The following is a 25,337-nucleotide window of genomic DNA, read 5'->3' as shown; positions in this document are numbered from 1 at the left end:
TGATCTTGGCCAATGGCAGTTTCCTGTCTGTTCGTCCCACTCAGCGTCTAGTGATATTCACCAATTTCTTGGCAAGATCCATTTGCCTCCCATGAGTTCAGCATACCCTGGTTTAGCTGGTTACATGCCTGGGACCCTCGTAGGTGCTACACCTTAGAATCAAAGTAGAACTGAGAAACTATAGCAACTAAATGGTTCCTCCTTAAAACCCTAAAAATCCTGAGCCTAAAATTTATTTTTTCCACCCAAGGAGTTTCTTTTTGTTTTTTTTACACAATATTTACCTTCTATTATTTATAGTTTATGTGCTTCAAGATCCACTGTTCCCTCATCCCCTCAAATATTTCACCTTCCCTTTATTTATTTTCAGTCATGAAGCAATGAGTGACCTTATCTTTTTGATGAATTCTTTGGTTGATTTGAATGGTCGTATCCAGATTCCAGGAATTTATGATTCTGTGAAATCAATCACTTCAGAAGAAAATTCCTTGTATGGCAGTATTGATTTTGATTTGGTAAGCCTCACGTCTTTTACTCTTCTTTTTTGTCTCGACAAAGTAAAAGTCTTGATGTGCTGACCGTGAGGGTTTTGGGCTGAAGTCTAGTTCAACAGCCCCTCAAATGCATTGCTCCAGGTAGGAAACTCTCGTTAATGACACCTGTTTAGAATGGAATCTGTTATCAAAAGTTACACCTTTGAATATGACTTTGGCATTGAAAACAGGAAATTATTTCAAGTATTATTTATCTCTAGGTGCTTCCATACAAAATTTGAATTTTTTTTTTTTTTTTGTGGTGGTGGGGGTTGTTTCTGGACTTACCTAAAGACAAAAAATGTCAATTGAAGGAGTTGGCAAAGGGTGGCAATGAAAGAATTGACAGAATCATAAAGAATTACACAACCTCTCTGAGACCACTAATCAGAGTCTTATAGTAACGTGCATGATAACATGAGATTTCAGTTAGTCAGGAAGCTATAGAATGTTGCACCAGCACTTGGCTTTCAGGTCACTGCTACTTACAATAGAAACAAGTGTAAGCTAATGAAGGCAATTATGTGACTTCTGTCCTTTTGTCATTCATTGATTAATATTACGCTTTATACTTACCTAAGTAAAATTATGTGTATGTGTGTGTATATATATCATCATCATCGTTTAACGTCCATTTTCCATGCTAGCATGGGTTCAACTGGGGTCTGGGAAGCCAGAAGGCTGCGCCAGGCCCAGTCTGGGCTAGAGAAAAACCACTATTATGTAATTCAAACAATGATAGACATAAAGCATATCATATAGAAAAAAATAAAATATATAAAACATTTATCTAGATCACAAAAAATACATAATAATAAATAAACAGTATATAATATATATATATATATATACATACTATAATATAGAGTTAAATTAATTAATTAATAATTTTACCAAGTAGTCAGTACGTTAAAAAAACCTTTTCATATAATTATAGAATATTTTATATGTTTATATCATCCTCATTATTTAACAGCTGTTGTCCATCCTGGCATGGGTTGGACGGTTTGACCAGGGCTGGAAGGCTGCACCAGACTCCAGTCTTTTTTGGCATAGTTTCTACAGTTGGATGCCCTTCCTAACGCCAACCACTCCAAGAGTGTAATGAGAACTTTTACGTGCCACCAGTATATGCCACGACTGTGGGTCTACATGGCATGAGGGGGTCTTCTTCTCAAGCACAACATAATGCCAAAGGAATCGGTCGTTGCTTCTGACTTAGAGATTTTTTGCTAATTACCTCTAAAACCTTGATTATATTGAGTATCAATTGAAAAACAGTCAACAGGCGCAGGAGTGGCTGTGTGGTAAGTAGCTTGCTTACGAACCACATGGTTCCGGGTTCAGTCCCACTGCGTGGAACCTTGGGCAAGTGTCTTCTACTATAGCCTCAGGCCAACCAAAGCCTTGTAAGTGGATTTGGTAGACGGAAACTGAAAGAAGCCCATCGTATATATGTATATATATGTGTATATATGTTTGTGTGTTTTTTTTTTCCCCCCACCCAAACATTGCTTGACAACCGATGCTAGTTTGTTTACGTCCCTGTTACTTAGCGGTTCGGAAAAAGAGACCGATAGAATAAGTACTAGGCTTACAAAGAATAAGTCCTGGGGGAACGATTTCCTTGACTAAAGGCGGTGCTCCAGCATGGCCGCAGTCAAATGACTGAAACAAGTAAAGAGTAACTCATTAGAAACGTAATCACAAAAGGGATTAATGTGCTGACCAAACCCTTATTTCTGCCATCCACCTTGTATATGTATGTGGACCTGTATTTGTGATTCTCTCTCTTATTTAATCTTTGTACAGGAGGACTACCGTAAAGATATTGGCTGTGAAAAACTCATGCATTCATCAAAGGATGAAATTCTGAAACATAGGTGGCGACACCCATCTCTCTCACTTCATGGTAAACCTCTTACTCTTGATATTTATTGATGTACTTATAAACTTTATATTAATTTCGGTGTGGCTGTGTGGTTAAGCAGCTTGCTTTCCAACCGTGTGGGCTTAGGTTCAGTCCTACTACATGACACTGTGGACAAGGGTCTTCTACTGTAGCCCTGGACCAACAAAACCCTTGCAAGTGGATTTGAGAGTCAAGTGTCTTTGCATGATTCATTACTATAGTGTTTAGTCAGAATGATTGAGCCATCAGTAACTCACCTTTTCCTATTTTATTTTTTTTCATTAATTAAAATATAACTTGCTGGTGGTAGAAGCCACATAATAAGAGATTAATCTCCTAATTAGCCAAGTTTTACTCGTCAGCTTTGTAACAATTTATTCATCTAATTCTCTGGCAAAAGGTATGAAAGTCAAAAACCATAATTTCTCATCCCTCTCAAGTGAAGATGGGTTTATAACTTGAGGGTCTACTTCTCATTTTGGAAAGTCAGGCAATTAACTCTGTCACATAAGACAGAAAAATAAAGGTTTTGGACTATTGACTGGTCTAAATGGTATTATATCAAAGTATAAGGCGGCGAGCTGGCAGAAAAGTTAGCACACCGGGCGAGATGCTTAGGAGTATTTCGTCTGCTGCTACGTTCTGAGTTCAAATTCCGCCGAGGTCAACTTTGCCATTCATCCTTTCGGGGTCGATTAATCGACTTAATCCGTTTGTCTGTTACACACTAGGGTCGATATAATCGACTTAATCCGTTTGTCTGTCCTTGTTTGTCCCCTGTGTTTAGCCCCTTGTGGGTAGTAAAGAAATAGGTATTATCTCAAACTCTGCTACTGGTATTTAGAGCCCTTAACCAAGATCTATCTTCTTGAGATTGCTCCACCCTTGCCTAGTTGTGCAGTGTCAACACCACTCCTTGTGATTCAGCTTCCCAGCTGAGGCAGTGTGCCAGGGTGTGGCACTTGGAGCCAGCACATGAGAGAAATTTTAGGGGTTGAGTGTAGAGGGTTCTGTATAGAAACATCTCTCACCAGGAAGGAGCAGCATGCTCCTTGGTAGGGTGGACAGCACCACTGAGCTATTGACTGGTCTGGATATTATGATCTCAAACCATGCTACTGGTAATATTTAAACCCCTTAACCAAGATATATCACATGATCAATATCTGTTCTTCGGAACTAACTCCTCTTGGAAACCACCTGTTGCACATCTATTTCCCATATTTTGTCCTGTTCTTTAACCCTTTGGTATTTAAACCGGCCATATCCGGCCAAAATATTTAATCTGTTTTATGTTCAAACTGACCAGATCCAGGCTCTCACACCTACCCTACAATGTTATTCTACATTAAGTAATTACACCATCAAGATCTTGAAGATATGAGATAATGCATGGTTAATTAAAATCAATGTGAATCAATAAGCATTATGTTTGATACAATAATCAGAACACTAAAGGGTTAAACTCTTTGAAATGTTTTACATCTAGTTCTGCTAGTAAGCACTTTCTTACACTATATTTGTTCATGTCGTTATAGTAACCCTAAAAATCCTACTTTATTTGTCCCCATCTCTGATCAAATATGGCTTATTTCAATCATTTGATAATTTTAATACAACGAAACACAGTCATTGTGCTTTGTTATACCAAATTTTATTTTGTTTCTTGTTTTTTCCTTAGGTATTGAAGGGGCTTTCAGTGAACCAGGTGCAAAGACTGTTATTCCCAGAAAAGTGACCGGAAAGTTCTCCATTCGTATAGTGCCAAACCAAACTCCTGATGAAGTGACAAAATTGGCAAAATCCTATTTGGAGAATTGCCACAAGACAAGAGGCTCACCAAACAAACTCAAGTAAGCGTTAGCATTTGTTGTTTTAGGATTGTAAGATAATTTTATTTGTCTTTTATTTTTTTTATTGGACACTTTCACCATTTGAAAATTACTATTTTTAAATCTCATAATGAGAGATATTCAACAACAGTACTTTGGAGGAAAGATTGTCTCCAGCTGGCTTTACAACACGATCTGTGTCCTTATATATTATATATATATATATATATAATATATATATATATATATATATATATATATATATATTTTCAAACAAGGGAATCTAGATTCCCTTGTTTGGAAATATAAGGACACAGATCGTGTCGTATAGCTAGCTGAAGACAATGTCTCCTGGGGTTAAATTACACCAACATTCGTCCTAAACCAGGACTGCCATGTTATGTTGGCAAACAATCTTTACTCCACTTTTACCATTTGTTTGAAAAGAGGTAAAATTTATTCAAATTTCAAAAACATTGCTGAGTGGTTGGTGTTAGGAAGGAAGGGCATCCTGCCAAAAACAGTTACAGAAGTCTGGTGCAGGCTTTGGCCTGGTCGGCTCTTGTGGTATTGTTCCACCCATACTAGCATGGAACACGGATGTTAAATGATGATGATTAAACAAAAGTTGTAGAAGAATAGAGTGACAAAAAAAAACCCCAAAACACTACCATAAAAATATTTTTCATGTTAATTCAAATAACATTGGAAAGGATTACAATAAATAGGAAAAAACGAAATTTTTCTGACTCTCCAGTAGAAGGACTCCGTTCATTATAATATCGTGTGCTTTGAGTCTTTAATTTGGAGGCTAATGGAAGTGAAAATACAAGATATTGATACATAACTTGTCAGTTTGTAGATCAAACTCTGTCTCAATAAACTTTTCATTTGTTTGAGTTTTAGGCAATAGGAATTAAAGTTGTCATCATCATTGTTTTATGTCCATTTTCCATGCTGGCATGGGTTGGATGGATTGGCAGGGGTTGGCACAACCAGGAGCAACACCAGATTCCATATTGATTTTGGCATGGTTTCTACAGCTGGATGCCCTTCCCAATGCCAACCACCTTACAGAGTGCACTGGGTGCTTGAGTCACATGTCCAAGCTGTTCTGATGGTAGCCTACTCGTTGCTCCTTGTTTATTTAGAGGCAGTCGACAAATTGGCTCAGAATTGCTATTTAATTAATAAAGCTATTAATGCTGTTTTGGAGTGTATTTACTCTGGGATTATCTAGATTAGATGAGGGAAAACTATCATAACTATCTGTTTTTCCATAGCAGTATCGGTTAAATGCAGTGCTGCCTCATGTCCTAGTTTTTTCATAATCTAAGACATCATCATCATTGTTCGACCATGATCGAGACAATGGAACTTACTATGTTACGCCAGACTTCACGGTCCATCATAGCATTACGGAGGTCCTGTTGCTGGATGCCTGTATCCCTGGAGATTACATCAGGGTAGGAGAGTGTGCGCCCTCTGGTATCGCGAGCAGATGGCTTCCAGAGAAGAAGAGTAGAAATTACCTCGTTTGCAGCTCTACAACAATGTCCAGCAAACTGGACTCTCTTACCTTTCACAAGAGATGATACTGGTGGTAGTTTCCCATATATTTGTACTTTGGTTGGATGACGCTTCCACGAGAGATTTTGAGCTCTCATAAGGAGGCGAGTGTATCTAAGACATACAGAAACAAGAAAGAACAGCCATCTTGGTGGCTGTGTATATCATCATTTCAGGCATATATTTTACACCTTTATATTCTTCCTATCACTTTTCAACATTGTATTTTATCATACCAACATCCGTGGAACAAGCTGCCAGACGAGATGGTGAAGATGCTGACGACCGCTTTGTTCAAAGTCTCCCTTGACCTCAAGTGGCCTGAACTCTTTACATGAACACCACCCTGTACTTAACTCCATGTCCCTGCTATTTGCTTTTGAACCAAAAATTAACTAACTTACTAACTATTCAGGTTGTTCACATTAGACTAAAGAGTCTCCTCTATCCTGTATTATCTCCCTTTGTTCCTTCATATTTTCGTTTTTACTTTCGATGGTTTTTACAGCTGGGCACCCAATCTCTTACCAACCATTTTACTGCATCAACAGAGTGCAGTAGTCTTTATTTTATTATGATTGGATATTCAGAAGTGTTGTTGATGTAAATCAGTGTTTGTTTAAAGAAAGGTTTGAGAGCTATAGTATTAATATAGCTCTCTGTCGGCTCACAACATCATGTCTGAACAATATCAGGCTTATAATAATTACTGAAGAGCAGCACCATGTTTCCACTTCCCATAAAACCTCATCATCATCATCATCATTGTATCAGTTGTATCATGTCCATTTTTTCATGCTGGCACGGGTTAGATGTGTTTCACATCTCCCCACCCTTCAATACTCTCAGAGGCATTTGTCATCTGATACACCAATGTGCCAATAAATGCAAGAATGAAACAGGGAAATCATGGGGTGGGGTGGAATTGTGACCCCCAAGTGAGAAGCTCAATTAACCCTTTATCATTCAGATTATTCTGTTAAAGGCGGCGAGCTGGCAGAATGGTTAACATGCTGGGCGAAATGCTTGGCAGTAATTCGTCTGCCACTACATTCTGAGTTCAAATTCCTCTGAGGTTGACTTCACCTTTCATCCTTTCGGGGTTACATACTTGGGTTGATATAATCGACTATCCCCCTTCCCCAAAAGAAATTTTCAAGGCCTTCTGCCTAGAGTAGGAATAATTATTCTCTTAAATGTAATCTTATTTATTCAGATTCCTTGAATTAATTATGAATTGTTTTATAGCTTCAAGAATTTGATGATGTGATAGTTTATTTTTAGAATGACATTGTAGAGTAGGTGTGAGGGGCCAAATATGGTCAGTTATAATATAAAGCAGGTAGAATATTTTGGCTGGACATGGCCAGTTTAACCCTTTCGTTATTGTATTTATTTTGAGAGCTCTGTGTTTCTTTCAATTACTTTAAATACAACAAAGAATTTAGTAAAATAACTTCGTTATCATTAAGCTAGTGTTAGGAACATAAATTGTGACTAAGGTTTGGTGGAAGATTTTCATTCAAAACTTATGAAAACAAGACATTTGTACTACAGAGCCAGAGGCGGTTTCAGCTGGGTTAGTATCAAAAGGGTTAAACAAGCTGAATGGACTGGAGCAACAGGAAATAAAGTGTCTTGCTCAAGGACACAATGCACAGCTGGGAATTGAACTCATGACCTGAAGATTGTGATCCAAATGCCCTGACGATTAAGCCATTTACCTTCACAGTGTGTGACATATGTGATGTGTGGACAATAGGGAAATACGTCCTGTGCATCTCCTGTGACATACAGGGTTGGCAAAGGGGTAGGTTGACATCTTTAAGTTTCTTAAGCCCCATCTGTAATGATGTTTTTTTTTTCTTTTTACTTTACAGTGTCACTGGTAGTGGTGGTCCTGCTTGGCTCAGTGATTTTAATCACGAGAATTACAATGCTGCTAAAAAAGCCTGTCAGAAAGGTAAATGGATATATATTACTACTACGCCGTCGTCATGTGTGTAGATATACCTGCATACATGTCTGCGCATATTTACATATGATATAATACCTGTAACTGTTAACAAAGAATATGTGAGGGTATAAAGACTATATAGACAAAGATACCCCCCCCTCTCTCGTTGTAACTAACTTTGTGTTATTATTTCTACATCCTCAACAAAGCCGTATAAAAAGATATACTATTTGTATATTTTCCTGTTTGAGTTCATATCAATATCTACAGAAACATCTACATACGCACACATAAATATAACTTAAAATGCCAAGAATGTATTTGATAAGAGATAACCACTCCCCCCTCTAAATCATAATCAACATATTTCATTATCTCATCCAATCAGAATGAAGCCCAATACACTGGCACCTTTTCAAACTCCACCTGTCAAACACCCGTGGACATGTTTACAAAGTCAGAAAACAGCACAGCTCCTTCCATGACTTTCAGAAACACTTTTTCACGCTAAGAGTTGCTGAAGCATGAACAAACTGCCAGCATCAGTTGTTAGTTGTCGGAGCACTGCATCCTTCGAAACTTCCATGCTTTCTGAGATTCGCCAACACTACACCTGATTTTCTCCCCTCCATGCACACGCAAGCATGTATCTGACTCATACACTGTTCACTTCCCAGATATTTGTGCATTAATGCATATGCCTTATACGCACTTTTGATAAGTTGTGGTGCACCTGAACACTGTATACAATAACTTCATTATTATTATTATTATAATGCATGCAGTTTGTACATTGCCAGTGTATTGGGCTTCATTCTGATTGGATGAGATAATGAAATATGTTGATTATGATTTAGAGGCGGGAGGGGTTATCTCTTGTCAAATACACTCTCGGCATTTTAAGTTCTATTTATGTGTGTGTAGATGTTTCTGTAGATTTTGTATAGGAGTATAAAGGATACATTTACTTCAGATACACAAGGGGAAGTCAGAAATTATCCGCACTTCCACCATAACATATCTTTATTATTGTCACACTGCCTTCAGCACACACATGCTTATATTTGGTACTAATGTAGTTACGTGAACATAGTTTGAGCCTTTCTAGCTTCACTGTATAAGCATGGCCACCCCACTGGCAATGAGCACCAAAGAAGAACAAAGAGCAGTGATCCAAGAGATGGTAATGGTGAACCGGTTACAGCAACGAGGGTCCCAGCTGATCCGATCAACGAAACAGCCTGCTCGTGAAATAAACGTGCAAGTGACTGAGCAATCCACAGACACCTGTGTACCTTTAATGTAGTTCTCAGGAAGATTCAGTGTGACAAGGCTGGCCCTTTGAAATACAGGTACAACTCATTTTTGCCGGCTAAGTGGACTGGAGCAACGTGAAATAAAGTGTTTTGCTCAAGGACACAACGCGTCACTGGGAATTGAACTCACAACCTTACAATCGTGAGCCGAATGCCCTAACCACTAAGCCACGAGAGCAAAAGCAGAAAGGACAGTCCTGAAACAGCTGCATGGTTAGGGGGTTGGAAAGTGTATGATTTCCGTCCCTGGAATCATGAGACACAAACCTTAGAAACATTTTAGGGGTGTTGTCAAGAACAACATCAAGGCTCTTATTGTGGGTGTTGAAGCCTGGGAGCAGATAACGGAAAATCAATTACTCTGACAAGAAGGTTGTAAAAACATTTTAAAATTGTTCATTTTGAAATAAGCACTTTGTAAATATAAACATAATCTTGATCTTAATCCTAGATACTTTGCAGTCTGAACATGTTTGTAACATCTGTAGAAGGTTTTGCTTGTCCAAAGCCAGACTTTGTAGTCCTTTGAGATCTGACAGCATTTACTAATTGTAGAGATGGCTGGCCCTGTAAAGAGAGAGACAGATATATATATATATAGCCTCGCCTGGCCCCTGTGCCGGTGACACGTAAAAGCACCATCCGTTTGTGGCCGTTTGCCAGCTCCGTCTGGCACCTGTGCGGGTGGCACGTAAAAAGCACCCACTACACTCACGGAGTGGTTGGCGTTAGGAAGGGCATCCAGCCGTAGAAACACTGCCAGATCTGACTGGGCCTGATGAAGCCTTCCAGCTTCACAGACCCCAGTTGAACCGTCCAACCCATGCTAGCATGGAAAGCGGACGCTAAATGATGATGATGATATATATATATATATATATATCAGGATCCCTGGTCTGGTAGTACGTAAAAAGCACTATCCGACTCGTGGCCGATGCCAGCGCCACCTCCACTGGCTTCCGTGCCGGTGACACGTAAAATACACCAATCCGACCGTACGACAGGCACCCATGCCAACCCCCTTTGCTTGCGAAGACATGTTGGGGCAATCGAAATCAAATTGAACCAGCCAGGATCCCTGGTCTGGAGGTACGTAAAAAGCACTATCCGACTCGTGGCCGATGCCAGCACCGCCTCGACTGGCTTCCGTGCCGGTGGCACATAAAATACACCAATCCGACCATGGCCGTTGCCAGCCTCATCTGGCACCTGTGCAGGTGGCACGTAAAAAGCACCCACTACACTCACGGAGTGGTTGGTGTTAGGAAGGGCATCCAGCTGTAGAAACATTGCCAGATAAGACTGGAGCCTGGTGCAGCCTTCTGGCTTCCCAGATCCCCGGTCGAACCGTCCAACCCATGCTAGCATGGAAAACGAACGTTAAACGATGATGATGATGATATATATATATATATATATAATGATGATTTTAAAATAATGACATTCACAAAAGTGACTTTTAAGCATTTAAATATTCGTTTCATTTACTCAAAATATTCCAAGTCTGCTTTTGTATTTTCCCAGGTTATTTCAGTTTCATTATCAATTCCACAATTATATATACCTAAAACCAAAGATCCCCATTTTCCCAGTGACTAAAGTTTAATTTCTCTTTTGTTTTTTCCAGTGTATGACGTAGAACCTGACATGACCCGTGAAGGCGGTAGCATTCCAGTGACCCTCACTCTGGAACAAGCAACTAACAAAAATGTTTTGCTGCTTCCCATGGGTGCTTGTGATGATGGGGCCCACTCCCAGAATGAGAAAATCAACATCAGCAATTTCATCAAAGGGGTTAGTGTCTTACTAATTATCTGAGTTGTTTAATTAGAATCTGCATTTTCTATATACAGTAATCCCTCGTCTGTCACAGGTATTTCATTCCAAAACCCCCCATGACCGGTGAAAATCCACAAAGTAGAAACAGTACTGTATATTTTTTTTATTATTTTTATAATTTGTATATATAGGCACAGGCGTGGCTGTGTGGCAAGAGGTGCAGGCATGTACTAGCTACGGCAGTACATATTCTAATATTGGAATGACACAGAGAAGATTAGCATGGCCCCTGAGCAAGGATGACACATAAATTTGTGAAGCATTCCATATTTTCAAGGACAGGGGATCACTCGGTTCATCCGTCGATGAAGAGCGCGGCTATCCGCATGAACTGATGTGAATTGCAGGACACAGTGAACATCGACACCTCGAACGCACATTGCGGGCCCCAGGATCCCATCGTCCCGGGGCTCCATCCAAGGCGGCGAGCTGGCAGAAATGTTAGCACGCCGAGCAAAATGCTTAGCGGTATTTTGTCTGCTGCTATGTTCTGAGTTCAAATTCCGCCAAGGCCGACTTAGCCTTTCATCCTTTCGTGGTCGATTAAATAAGTACCGGTTATGCACTAGGGTCGATGTAATTGACTTAATCCTTTTGTCTGTCCTTGTTTGTCCCCTCTGTGTTTAGCCTCTTGTGAGCAATAAAGAAATAAGAAGTACAGGCATGGCTATGTGGTAAGTACCTTGCTTACTAACCACATAGTTCCAGGTTCATTCCCACTGTGTGGTATTTTGGGCAAGTGTCTTGTACTATAGCTTCAGGCTGACCAAAGCCTTGTGACTGGATTTGGTAGACAGAAACTGAAAGAAGCCTGTCATATGTGTGTGTGTGTGTGTGTATGATGTGTTTGTCCCTCCACCATTACTTGACAACCGATGTTGGTGTGTTTATGTCCTTGTAACTTAGTAGTTCGGCAAAAGAGACCAATAGAATAAGTACTGCACTTACAAAGAATAAGTCCTGGGGTCGATTTGTTCGACTAAAGGCGGTGCTCCAGCATGGCCGCAGTCAACTGACTGAAACAAGTAGAAGAATAAAAGAATATATTATATTATAAATGCAAAACTACATCACGAAGGAAATGACATAAGCTTAAATAATAAACTGCAATAGGTGAACCGCAATATTGCGAAGGATATTTGTGTGATTAAGGATTTAGCTTCCCAACCCTGTGGTTTCTGGTTCAGTCCTACTCCATAGCACTTTGAACAAGTGTTTCTTTTTTGTTTTGTTTTTTTAACTATAGCCCCAGTAGAATCAAAGCCTTGTGAGTGAATTTGTTAGACAGAAACTGAAAGAAGCCTGTGATACTCGAGAAAGCCTACCCACCACAACAGAATTAATATCCTAAAACCACCGTGGTAATGCATGACCTTGAGGGGCAACACTCTGTCAGCTTTCTTCCCCCATTCACATTCCCTTCCCTAAGACCCCAAAAAGCACTGGTGCTGGTGCCACATAAAAAGCACCCAGTACATTCAGTGAAGTGGCTGGTGTTAGGCAGGGCATCCAGCCACAGAAACCATGTGTAAAGCACTCTCTTTTACATGTTTCAGTCATTTGACTGTGGCCATGCTGGAGCACTGCTTTTAGTCGAACAAATCGACCCCAGGACTTATTCTTTGTAAGCCTAGTACTTATTCTATCGGTCTCTTTTGCCGAACCACTAAGTTACGGGGATGTAAACACACCAGCATCTGCTATCAAGCGATGTTCTGGGGACAAACAGACACACATACATATATATATATATACAACGGGCTTCTTTCAGTTTCTGTCTACCAAATCCACTCACAAGGCTCTGGTCTGCCCGAGGCTATAGTAGAAGACATTTGCCCAAGGTGCCACGCAGTGGGACTGAACCCGCAATCATGTGGTTGGTAAGCAAACTACTTACCACACAGCCACTCCTGCACCCTATATAAATATTCATATGTATTTATATCTTGGGGATTTTACCTGCCCTATATATATATATATATATATATATATATATATATATATATATTTATGAATTAAAGTTTGGCTACACCTGCAATTTTTCCTTTCCTTATAATTCACTTATTTATATTTACATATTTATTTTTATATATGTTCATTTATTGATATATTTATTGATATGGGGCAGCTGAGATGATGGAGGTATGTTGGATTGTTGATGTGGCTGTTATTGTATGTGTGGAATATTATAACACATCCATTTGATATATATAATATTATATATATATATATATTTTCAAAAATATATATTGAGAGAGAGTTTTTGTGTACCAAATTCACTCACAAGGCTTTGATTGATCTAAGGATCTATCATAAGGCACCTGCCTAAGTTGCCACAGTGAAACAGAACCCAAGGCCACATGAGTGAGAAGCAAGTTTCTCAGTCTCATAGCCATGTTTGCACCCATTCTATAGGATGTATAAATCAGGACAGTTAAAATATATTTTCTTTTTTTTTCTCTCTTTCTCTCTATTTACAGACCAAACTATTTGCTGCCTACCTTGATGAACTTGGAAAACTCTAATGAAATAATGAATCTGTGAATCTTTGTCAAGTACACATATATTTGGGTTAATTCTTCTAATCTCTCAAATGCTCAGAATGTTGTTTGTTTGTGATAGAGTTGCCATATCTGAATATTTCTAAAAGCTAAACATTCCCCAAAGTCTTTTTATCCTTCCCTCCACTTCTATCCATGCCCATCACTCACTGTGATGCTCTGTAACTTTGAAGCAGCCATGACACTAAAACAGTTCTATGATAGAAATAATTTCATGCCTTTGTAATGCCACTTTACCAATGCCTTCATAACTCCTGAGTCTTTCAAACATTATTTTGCAATTGTTGCGACCATTTTTCTCTTGCCCTTTAGCATTTAAACAGCCAAACCTGGCCGAATTTTCTGTTTAATGTTCAAACTGACTGGATCCAGCTTCTCACACCTAACCTACAGTGCCATTCCAAAAATAAACAATTACATTATCAAAGTCTTGAACCTCTGGCACATAAAAAGCAGCCTTTACATTCTTGGAGTGGTTGGCGTTAGGAAGGACATCCAGCTGTAGAAACACCACCAGATCAGATTGGGTCCTGGTGCAGCCTCCTGGCTTCCCAGACCCCAGTCAAACCATCCAACCCATGCCAGCACGGAAAACAGACGTTAAACGATGATGATGAATACATTACTTTCCATTCGTCTCCGCTTAAGAGTTTGCTCTTAACCCTACAGTGATTTTACTCCTGTGCTTGTGCATTTTGCCCCTGGGGGCCTACAATAGTTTTGATGCTGTAGGATAGTACAACAAACCAGAAAGGCAGCAGCTGGGGTGGTAAGCAATAAACCCACATCAAGGACGAAGATCAAACTCCATCACTGCAGTTGAATCCTTTAGCATTCAGATTACTCTACCAAATCTGATGCTTATTTGTTTCTCATGGTATTGAATTAATCGTGCATCCTTTCATAGCTGTGAGATTTCTGTGATGTGACTCTTTACGCTGGGAATGATATTGTAGGATAGGTGTGAGAGACTGGATCTGACTGGTTTTGAACATAAAAGAGGTAAAATATTGAGGCCGGATATGGCCAGTTTGAATGGTAACAGGTTAACCATTGGACTAACACCAATCACTATCATAGATGTCAAACACATCACTAACACGGCAACAGTGGTTAGATTAGGGTCAAAAATTGCTAAAGGGCCTGGAAATAAATGCCATAGTGTAAAAAACAAAAAAAATAGGCCATTAGAAAAAAAAACAGGTAACAACATTAGATAAAAAAATATTATAATAATGCATGTGTCTGAAGAATAAGAAATAACGTCACTGATGAAGACTAAACGAGATCTCTACATTTCCATGTCCCCTAGCACAGCTTTTCTCTAGTCTCCATGTAGCACAGCCTTTCTCTCGTTGTTAGGGCTCCATGTGGCTCTGCCATGGAGGAAATTACAGAAGCTGAAATTACAATATTTTGGAAAATATTAAAGCTTAGTTCCACCACATGATTCTAAGACTTAAATTGTAGGCTACGTCCAGTAAAATACAGATCTATGGCAAATCTAATTAAAGCTAATTTAGGCAAAAATCAGTATTTCTTAATTGTAATCAATATAAAGTGAGCAATCTAATTTTGAAATTAAAGTTAATTGAAATCACTTCCTATTAATGTTTCTGATTAATACTAACATTTTTAATTGACGTTTTCCTCTTTAAATGTGATTTTTTTTTCTGTGAGAGTTGGGTGAAAAAAATTAACCTAAAAATATTTTTGATTAATAAATAAATAAATCAGAAAATATTTCTTTAAAAAGAATAGTTTTTCAAAATTTTTTTGTTTTGTCTGGAATCATATTGCAAAATCAACTTTTTAATCAGACAGTCATTCCTACATGAATATCTTCATCGTCATCATCATCATTATTTTAACCCTTTTGTTACCATATTTCTGTTGAGATGGTCTGTATTTCTTTCAATTACTTTAAATATAACAAAGAATTTAGTAAAATAACTTAGTTATCATTCAGCTAGTGTTAGGAACATAAATTGTGACTAAAGTTTGGTGGAAGATTTGAATTGAAAAGTTATGAAAACATGACATTTGTACTACAGAGCCAGAGCCGGTTTGGTAACAAAAGAGTTAACATCCATTTTTTCCATGATTGCATGTGTTAGACAAATGTCGTTGCCACAGATTTTTCTTCAGCTAAGAGCGTTTCTAGTCGCAAAACACTCAACATCAAGCCAAGCAAAATCACAATCATGGCAGATGCTGCTGTCAGGCAAATTACCATGCAAAAACATCCTTTCCTTTTCAACTGGAGTATTCATGTATCTATTCTGCAGCATGACACCTACCCCTATCCTCCTAATCTCTCATCAACTGACACAAAGCCACATCTCCCTCTCACTCCCTCCTCCCAGCTGCTGAAGGGGTGTTTGGCATTTGCAAGTTACTTGGTGACCCTGTAGGTGCTGGTGCCACATAAAAAGCACCCAGTATGCTCTGTAAAGTGGTTGGCATTAGGAAGGGCATCCAGCTATAGAAACCATGCCAAAACAGACTATGGAACCTGGGGAAGTGGGATTGAACACAAGACCCCATGGTTGGGAATCAAGCTTCTTAACCGCACAGTTACATCTGCAACTGATTATAAAAAAAATAATTAAAAAACTACTTCCAAAAAAAAGACACAAAAAGCAAAATAAAAACACAATTTCATAACTTTTGATTTCATAGAGATATGCTGTGCTTGAGAAGACCCAGCAAGCCAAGTAAGACCATAACCCGTGGCCTATGCCAGTGCTGTATAACCAGCCCACTTATGAGTAACCTTCATTCATTCATTGGACAATAAACTTTGCTTGCAAAGACCTGTTGAGGCAACTGAAATCAAAATCACTGATGTGGCCGATGACAGTACCACCTGATTGGCACTCATGCCAGTGGAATGTTAAAAGCACCATCCGAGCGTGATTGTTGCCAGTGGTGCATAAAAAGCACAATTCAAGCGTGATCATTGCCAGTGTCACCTTATTGGCACCTGTGCCGGTGGCATGTGGTAAACAACATTCGAGTGTGGTCGTTGCCCGTCTGGTTCCTGTGCAGGTGGCACATAAAAAACACCATTTGAGCGTGGCCGTTGCCAGTACCGCCTGACTGGCCCTTGTGCCAGTGGCAAGTAAAAGCATCTACTACACTTGGCGTAAGGAAGGGCATCCAGCTGTAGAACCTTTGCCAGATCAGATTAGAACCTTGTGCAGCCCTCTGGCTCACCAGTTAAACTGTCCAACCAGCATGGAAAGCGGACGTTAAACAACAGTAATGATGATGATGAAGTAGTTTTTGTTTTAACAGCTTTTATAAATATTTATTCAAAGAATTTTATTAGAATCACAAAAGACCGGATGTGGAACATGGTTTGGAGGTTAAAAGCTGGAGCTGAGAAATCTGAGAAATGGTGTTAAAGAAATTTAAAGAATAATTGGAACGATGAAGAGAAGAGACGAAGAAAAATCTTGAAAGGGCAGCATGAAGAAAGTGATGGTGACAGAGCTAAAGACAAGCCCTGCTTGTTTAGATGGAACCCTAATACTTGATAAGGAGCACTTCTGTATCTCTTGAGCTTTCAGATTATCAGATGCAATGCTTACTTATTCATTTGATTTATATATAATGAAATTATTGTATACAGTGCTCAGGTGCACCACAACTTGTCAAAAGTGCATATAAAGCATATGCAGTAATGTACAAATGTCTGGAAAGTGAACAGTGTATGAGTCAGATACATGCTTGCGTGTGTATGGAGGGGAGGAAATCAGGTGTAGTGTTGGCGAATCTCAGGAAGCATGGAAGTTTTGAAGGATGCAGTGCTCCGACAACTAACAACTGATGCCGGCAGTTTGTTCCATGCTTCAGCAACTCTCAGCGTGAAAAAATGTTTCCGAAAGTCATGGGAGCTGTGCTGTTTTCTGACTTTGTAAACATGTCCACGGGTGTTAGACAGGTGGAGTTTGAAAAGGTGCTCAGAGTTATTGTTTGTAAGATGGTTAATAATTTTATGGGTGTCTGCCAAGTCAGCTGCCAGACGTCGGAGTTTCAATGTATCCATGCCCAGGGAAGTAAGGCGTTCAGAATATGGCAAATGCCTGATGCAGGGTATTCTTCCAGACGATTAATATTCTGAGCAAGATAAGGGTTCCAGACTGGTGATGCAAATTCCAGGTGAGGTCTTACCATAGCTATGTAAAGCCACAGATAGATAGCCGGAGAGCGGCTCACAAAGGACTTGGTGAGTGATTTAATCCTAGATAATCTCATAGCTTTGAGATTTTGATGGTGGGATTATTTATTTCTAGAACGATATTGTAGGGTAGGTCTGAGGGGTCAGATCCAGTTGGTTTGAAAATAAAACAGAATTTTGGGGCTGGATTTGGCCAGATTAGATGCTGAGGGATTAACTAGTGAACTAACTATTGGACACTAATTGTTTTTTAATTACTGAATTAATTATAGTTAAGGCACCTCAATTTTGAAAAGAAGGGTGTGGTAAAGATAGCTGGTTAGTGTGAAATGGTAATTCTTATATTAGGAAAGTGGGGGGGTTCAAATTTATTTTTAGATTTTTTTTTTTGCATTGTGGTGGAAATAAAGAAATAGATTTAAACATCATCGACCCACTCAGAAAATGACAAGAAATAGAGACCACTACCACGAGATGAAATAAAAATAAAACAGAAATGGTGGATAAAAAGCAAAACAATAAAAATTAATTGCTATCTTCCTGATGTTAAACGGTGCAACCAAATACATTAACTAATTAGTAATAATTATAACCGTTATAGTAGTGCTAGTAATCGCTCTGTTCTTACTACTAGCAGTGGTGGTGGTTATATTTCTGTTACTTAAAGCCACTTTCATTGGAGTACTACTACCAACATCACCATAGTAGTAGTGGTGGTGGTGGTGGTGAGAGTTAAGAGATCACTGCTCACCATCGTCTCCAGCAGCGACATCTAATGGAGGCGCAATGTCCCAGTGGTTAGGGCAGCGGACTCGCAGTCGGAGGATCGCGGTTTCGATTTCCAGACCGGGCGTTGTGTGTGTTTATTGAGCGAAAACACCCAAAGCTCCATGAGGCTCCAGCAGGGGGTGGTGGCGACCCCTGTTGTACTCTTTCGCTCCAACTTTCTCTCACTCTTTCTTCCTGTTTCTTGTCCCCGACTTCCTACGCAACCGCTGATCCTGGATGCACACTCATCCATCGGTCGATGCTCTCGGTATCAGGGGGTTGACCTGCTTTCTCTTCTGCGGGTCTTACGAATAGCAAAGGACCACATTTCGGACTTCTCCCACTCTGGGACGAAGACCACTTCGCTCAACAAACAAACAAGCAGCGACATCTATTATCTAAATGGAATGTTAGAAGCTGAAATGGCAACTGCTCATTATTTCTCAAATTAAAGAAAGCCAAAAAACAGCAAGGCAAACATTAATTAAGTCTAGCTTTTGTGATATTCCTTTTTACCTTCCATGCTTAACCCTTTCGTTACTATATTTCTGACCAAAATACACCCCTCATGAGTTTCAATTAAATTCTAAAGTAATCATGAATCTAGGCTTGTTTCATTAAATAACTGTAACTTTTTTACTTATCAACATATTAATGTGATATTTGGAACATAATTAAAGAAAGGGTTCTTAATCAATTATATTGCATAACTTTTGTCTCAAAGTGACTTTAATTACAGGTAAATCCAGGTAAATTGAGCAAAAGGTCAAAATATTAAAATTTTAAATTGAGCAAAAGGTAAAAATATTAAAATTTTATTTAAACATCACCATAGAAAATGAATCGTCAGCTAATATTCAAATGGGTATACTCTCTTTTACTTGTTTCAGTCATTTGACTGCGGCCATGCTGGAGCACCGCCTTTAGTCGATCAAATCGACCCTGGGACTTATTCTTTGTGAGCCCAGTACTTATTCTATCGGTCTCTTTTGCCGAACCGCTAAGTAACGGGGACGTAAACACACTAGCATCGGTTGTCAAGCAATGCTAGGGGGACAAACACAGACACACAAACACACACACACAAACACACACACACGTACACATATATATATATACATATATACGACAGGCTTCTTTCAGTTTCCGTCTACCAAATCCACTCACAAGGCATTGGTCGGCCCGGGGATATAGCAGAAGACACTTGCCCAAGATGCCACGCAGTGGGACTGAACCCGGAACCATGTGGTTGGTAAGCAAGCTACTTACCACACAGCCACTCCTGCGCCTATGCAACAAAATTTTGATAAAGAAGAATTGTGCACATCACTATATCATCAGTTGAATTTAATGCACAACAGGTGTACCATAAAGGTGGAATAAAGTGAAAAACTGGAATCCATCGCAAGTTTGACCGAACTAAAGAAATCGGTCAAAAAATAATATACGGCCCTGGTTATGGTATGGAAGTGATAAATTCCAGACCACATCGTTCCCTAAGGCCATGCTGACTAACATTATTTTCCCTGTATAAAAACTAAATCCACGCAGTACCTAGTATTTGATTCACAAATTTTCCGAAATTTGAACCCCCATTTTGTTTTTGTTTACATTTTGCGTAAGTTTGTTTCCGCATTGATCGCTTCAAACAATAACTTCCAGATCACATCATACCCTAAGCCATGCTGACTAACATTAGTTTCCCTGTATAAAAACTAAATCCACAACAGTACCCAGTATTTGCTTCACAAATTTTCCAATTTGGAATCAATGCTTGATAACATGAAACTCCAATCCATTTTCAAAGTTGAAGAAAAATCGATGCCGAAAAAATGTGGAAAAAAATCTCCCAAAATTCAGGGAATTAAAATTACACGTCAATCGTTGTATAAAACTGTGGATAAACTGTTTACGAAGTATAATCACGTGTTTTCACGAATGTACTAAAGAGATTTGCTCTGATATTCTCATTTAAATATGAACAGGTAAATTCGGGCAGCTTTGGGTGGTTTGGTCACATTAACCAAAATTGTTTTCGGGCAGTTTGGTAACGAAAGGATTAAGTTATTTTTGTGTTGGTTTGGATTGCCCATGTTCAGTCCCACCGCAGGACAAAGGCCTCAGCATGTTCTCTCCACCGTCCACGGTCTGATGTCGAGGCCTTGATTTGAGCTTGAGATCATACTGGTTTGATGAGGCCCAGTATATATATAATATATATACATATTGATTGATTGATTGATTGATTCTAGTTTCAGCTTATGAGCTGTGGCCATGCTGGGGCACCGCCATTTGGTGTTGCTACTTGGTTTTACTTCACGAAGGCTTTTTAGCAACTGCCATTTGGTGCATGAGAGAGTTCGATGCAGCTGCCCTCATCTGCACCTCCTGCTGGGAAGTTGGTTCATCTGGGACACCTGACAGGAAGAGATCCAGTTTCATTTTAAAGACATCTGCATCTACCCCATGCAGGTCTCTTAGGTTCTTCGGGAGGATATTGAAGAGCTGTGGGCCTCGGAAGCCCAGGCTATCACAGAATCTTGTCCTACATCTTGATGGCAAGTTTGGAGTCCTAGGCACCACGCAGTGGCGCCCAGTTCTGGCATTTGCGTAACTCTCGATGCCAAAGTTTAGGACACGTCCCTCCAGGATCTTCCAGATGTATATTATGGCATATCTTTCCCGGCTACGCTCCAAGGAATATAGTTTTAATCTCTTGAGTCTTTCCCAGTAGCTCACATTCTGCATAGAGGCTATCTTCTTCATGTAGCTACGTTGGATCGCCTGGAGCTCTGTGATCAACTTGACACTGGATGGTGACCATATATGTATTACTTACATTATGTGTCCTCATTTTGTTTGCTGTTACCTTTTTCTCCCCTTCATGGAAGAAAACCAAAACTTTCAGATAGGGACCATCGGTGTTTTATGCAAATTGTTAGAAAGGATCACAAAAGTACAGCTTCCAAAATTACTGCAGTGCTTAACGATCACCTTGAGAACCCAGTTTCCACTGAAATATAGAGGTCCCAGACAAACAGACAGAATTTCACATTTATTAATATAGATTTTTTTTAAATGCTGGTAAAATATACTTTATCATTGTCCATATGGTGAATCTGTCTTGTGGTGATATTTCTTAAAACAGCAAGGTTTCCTATTGCAAAAAGGGATAAAAATGCTGTTGACAAATTTTCCAGACATGTTTAGAATCCAGAGAATCGACCTAAAATACTACATGTTCTCTCTCTCTTGATATATTTCTTACACCTTGTTTGATTTTGATTTTTTTTTCTTCTTTTAATCAAGGCAGCTCCCCCCCAACCGCCACAAGAGTCAGAATCACAGCTGAAGGTTGTGACTCATCTCCAGGATCCATGCTGAAGATTGTGACTCAGAAAATGGTATTTGAAGTTTGACGTAGTCAAACGTCAAACAAAGCGGCAGATTATGAACTGGAATTTCCCTTTCCTTTCTTCAAGCTGAGCTGGTTGTAAAATAATTTCGGATTTGACTCACGGACTTTGACAGTTTTGTGAATGTGAAGGCATTTTTTAACATTCATATGTCAAGTATCCAGTTCAAGCTGTAACAGCTGAATTATTAGGTTACAAGTTCACTTCGGTGGCACAGTTCGTCTCAGACAGAATAGATATCATAAGAGTTCTAACATTTCATGATTTTCTTCCCACCCCCACCCCCGCCCTCAAACATCATGTTTCTAATACATTATTCCAATAAAATTTGAGATATTTTTTCTGAAGACAATAAGTATGTATGTATATATATATATATATGTATATGTTTGTGTGTCTGTGTTTGTCCCCCAACGTCGCTTGACAACCAATGCTGGTGTGTTTACCTCCACGTCACCTAGCAGTTCGGCAAGAGAGACCGATAGAATAAGTACTAGGCTTACAAAGAATAAGTCCTGAGGTTGATTTGCTCGACTAAAGGCTGTGCTCCAGTATGGCCACAGTCAAATGACTGAAACAAATAAAATAGAATAAAACAATCTTTCTGCCTGTCTATATTTCTCTCTCCCTCTCATGTACACACACACATACAGTACCGTAGCTAAAAGGGGCCATTCTTTTGGCAGGGTGAACACTAAACTCTGCTTGCGAAGACTTGTTGCTATTTCTAGCAGCTTTATGGACCACGTAGAGATTCATTTGTTGGGTTCAATGGTTTAACCCTTTCGTTACTGTATTTATTTTAAGATGCTCTGTGTTTCTTTTAATTATTTTAAATACAACAAAAGATTTAGTAAAATAACCTGGTTACCATTAAGCTATTGTCAGGAACATAAATTGTGACTAAGGTTTGGTGGATGATTTTAATTTAAAACCTATGAAAACAAAACATTTGTACTACAGAGTCAGAGCCGGTTTCAGCTGGGTTGGCAACAAAAGGGTTAAATGAAATGAAATAGCTTCAACGAATGTAATTTACACCTCGAATAATACCACACATTGTGTGTGTGTGTGTAATTGTATTATACACATAGACATGTAGACTACAGCAATATAACAAGTTTGTACTGTTTGGGGAAGCCCACCACATGAAATATACAACATAATACAACATCATCATCATCATCATCGTTTAACGTCCGCTTTCCATGTTAGCATGGGTTGGATGGTTTTGACTGAGGGCTGGTGAACCAGATGGTTGCACCAGGCTCCAGTCTTGATCTGGCAGAGTTTCTACAGCTGGATGCCCTTCCTAACGTCAACCAACCACTCCGAGAGTGTAGTGGGTGCTTTTACGTGCCACTGGCATGGGGGCCAGTCAGGCGGTACCGGCAATGACCTCGCTCGAATCTTTTACACATGCCAACGGCACAGGTGCCAGTAAGGCGATGCTGGTAACGATCACGCTCAAATGGTGCCTCCTACATGCCACCGGCACGGAAGCCAGTTAGCTGTTCTGGCAACGATCACGTTCGTATGATGCTCTTAGCACCCTACTAGCATGGGGCACAAGTACCAGTAAGGCGATGCTGGTAACGATCCTGCTCGAATGGTGCCTCTTACATGCCACCAGCACAGAAGCCAGTTAGGCTAGCACAGGGCACAAGTGCCAGTAAGGAGAAGCTGGCAACGATCACACTCGAATGGTGCTTTTTATGTGCCACTGCCACAGAAGCCGGTTAGCTGCTCTGTCAACGATCACATTCATATGGTGCTCGTGCCCCTCATCGAATTTCACTTTGATTTTGATTTCACTTGCCTCAACAGGTCTTCACAAGCAGAGTTTAGTGTCCACCCTGCCAAAAGAATGGCCCCTTTTAGCTACAGTACTGTATATCTGTGTGTGTGTGTGTGTGTGTGTGTGTACATGAGAGGGAGAGAGAAATATAGACAGGCAGAAAGATTTTTTATTCTATTCTTTTATTTGTTTCAGTCATTTGACTGTAGCCATGCTGGAGCACTGCCTTTAGTCAAGCAAATCGACCCCAGGACTTATTCTTTGTAAGCCTAGTACTTATTCTATCGGTCTCTCTTGCCGAACCGCTAGATGATGTGGATATAAACACACCAGCATCGGTTGTCAAGCGACGTTGGGGGACAAACACAGATACAAACATATACATACATACATATATATACATATATATATATACATATACTTACATACATATATACATATACTTACATATATATATATATACTCACACACATATATATATATACATACATATATACATATATATATGACAGGCTTCTTTCAGTTTCCATCAACCAAATCCACTCACAAGGCTTTGGTCGGCCCAAGGCTATAGTAGAAGACACTTGCCCAAGGTGTCATGCAGTGGGACTGAACCTAGAACCATGTGGTTGGTAAGCAAGCTACTTAGTACACAGCCACTCCTGTGCCTTATATTTATAAAATTATATGAATGTTTCTCACAAACAGAAAAGTAGGTCAAAACTTGCACAATGTGTATTTTTTCTAAATGTCCTCTTTTCACCAAAAACATCTTTAGACTTTTGTTCTCTTTAAAGAATTTTAGCCACTCAAAGAGAATAAGAACTGCTCCTATACTCTTGAGTGCCACTCATATATAAACGTGTGTGTGTGTGTGTTTCGGTTTATAACAGGCAAATGAGATAAGAGTACTCAATACATATTGTAGAGGCTATAGTTTCTTTTGTTGAAATTGTAATTTTGTGAGTTCCATGTCACTTTGACCTTCAGATGAGAACCTAGATAGCAGGGACTTGAAGCTTGAGTTGCAAGACAAACTCTTAGTTTTATTCTGTTGTGTCTGGGGAGAATCATTTTCTTTTGGTGCCTTATAATTTAACGCATTCACCGGTAAAATTTCTACTTATTTCCTATTTTTAATTCCCTAAAATTTTCGTTGCGTCTTGAAACCTTTTCAATAGTCTTGACTCTCTTAGTTTTAATTTCAATTTTAAAAAAACCCCACCTACACACACACATACACATCCTGTTCCTCCTTTTCCTCCTCCTCATCATTTAACATCTGTTTTCTATGTTGTCATGGATTACTGTAAATCCTCAAGTATAATCCGCATTTTTTCCCCAAAAATTTAAAGGTCAAAATCCGTAGTGCTTACTATATATGAGGTTAAAAATGAAAATTATTTTCTAAGCAATGTCTGAGTCTCTATTTGCTGTCCGGCAATCGTTATTCAGACACATTTTGTGATGTCGGGCGTGAAAATACCTTAAGCTAAGCTTAAAAGCAATGAAGTCATAAAAGTATCATCCATAACTTGCAGTAAGCAACATTTATCAAACGTTATTACAGTTATTTCTTTATTTTCTGCAAACAAAAGGCACAAAAACGCTAAACGTTTGCATTATGTTATATATACAATAATAATAAAG

At 39.3% G+C, this 25,337-nt stretch overlaps 1 protein-coding gene and 1 non-coding gene across 2 annotated transcripts in view; both read left to right on the top strand.

Annotated features, from left to right (window-relative positions):
* The window catches only part of LOC115213824 (cytosolic non-specific dipeptidase), a 36,421-nt gene extending 22,457 nt beyond the window's left edge, over positions 1-13,964 (top strand). The window contains exons 9-14 of the mRNA XM_029782717.2: positions 371-515; positions 2,346-2,445; positions 4,127-4,298; positions 7,727-7,809; positions 10,747-10,913; positions 13,439-13,964. Of these exons, the coding sequence (XP_029638577.1) occupies positions 371-515; positions 2,346-2,445; positions 4,127-4,298; positions 7,727-7,809; positions 10,747-10,913; positions 13,439-13,483 (712 nt within the window). The 3' untranslated portion in view covers positions 13,484-13,964. The remainder of the gene's footprint in view (positions 1-370; positions 516-2,345; positions 2,446-4,126; positions 4,299-7,726; positions 7,810-10,746; positions 10,914-13,438) is intronic.
* LOC115214577 lies at positions 11,126-11,232 on the top strand. The gene has a single exon (XR_003881915.1). It is a non-coding gene; the product is annotated as a U6 spliceosomal RNA (small nuclear RNA).
* Positions 13,965-25,337: the final 11,373 nt, after the last annotated feature.

This window comes from Octopus sinensis, linkage group LG7, assembly GCF_006345805.1.
Source record: "Octopus sinensis linkage group LG7, ASM634580v1, whole genome shotgun sequence".
Classification (NCBI taxonomy): Eukaryota; Metazoa; Mollusca; class Cephalopoda; order Octopoda; family Octopodidae; genus Octopus; species Octopus sinensis.
Note: the sequence above shows the minus strand (reverse complement) of the source record. Positions and strands in the feature narration are given on the sequence as shown.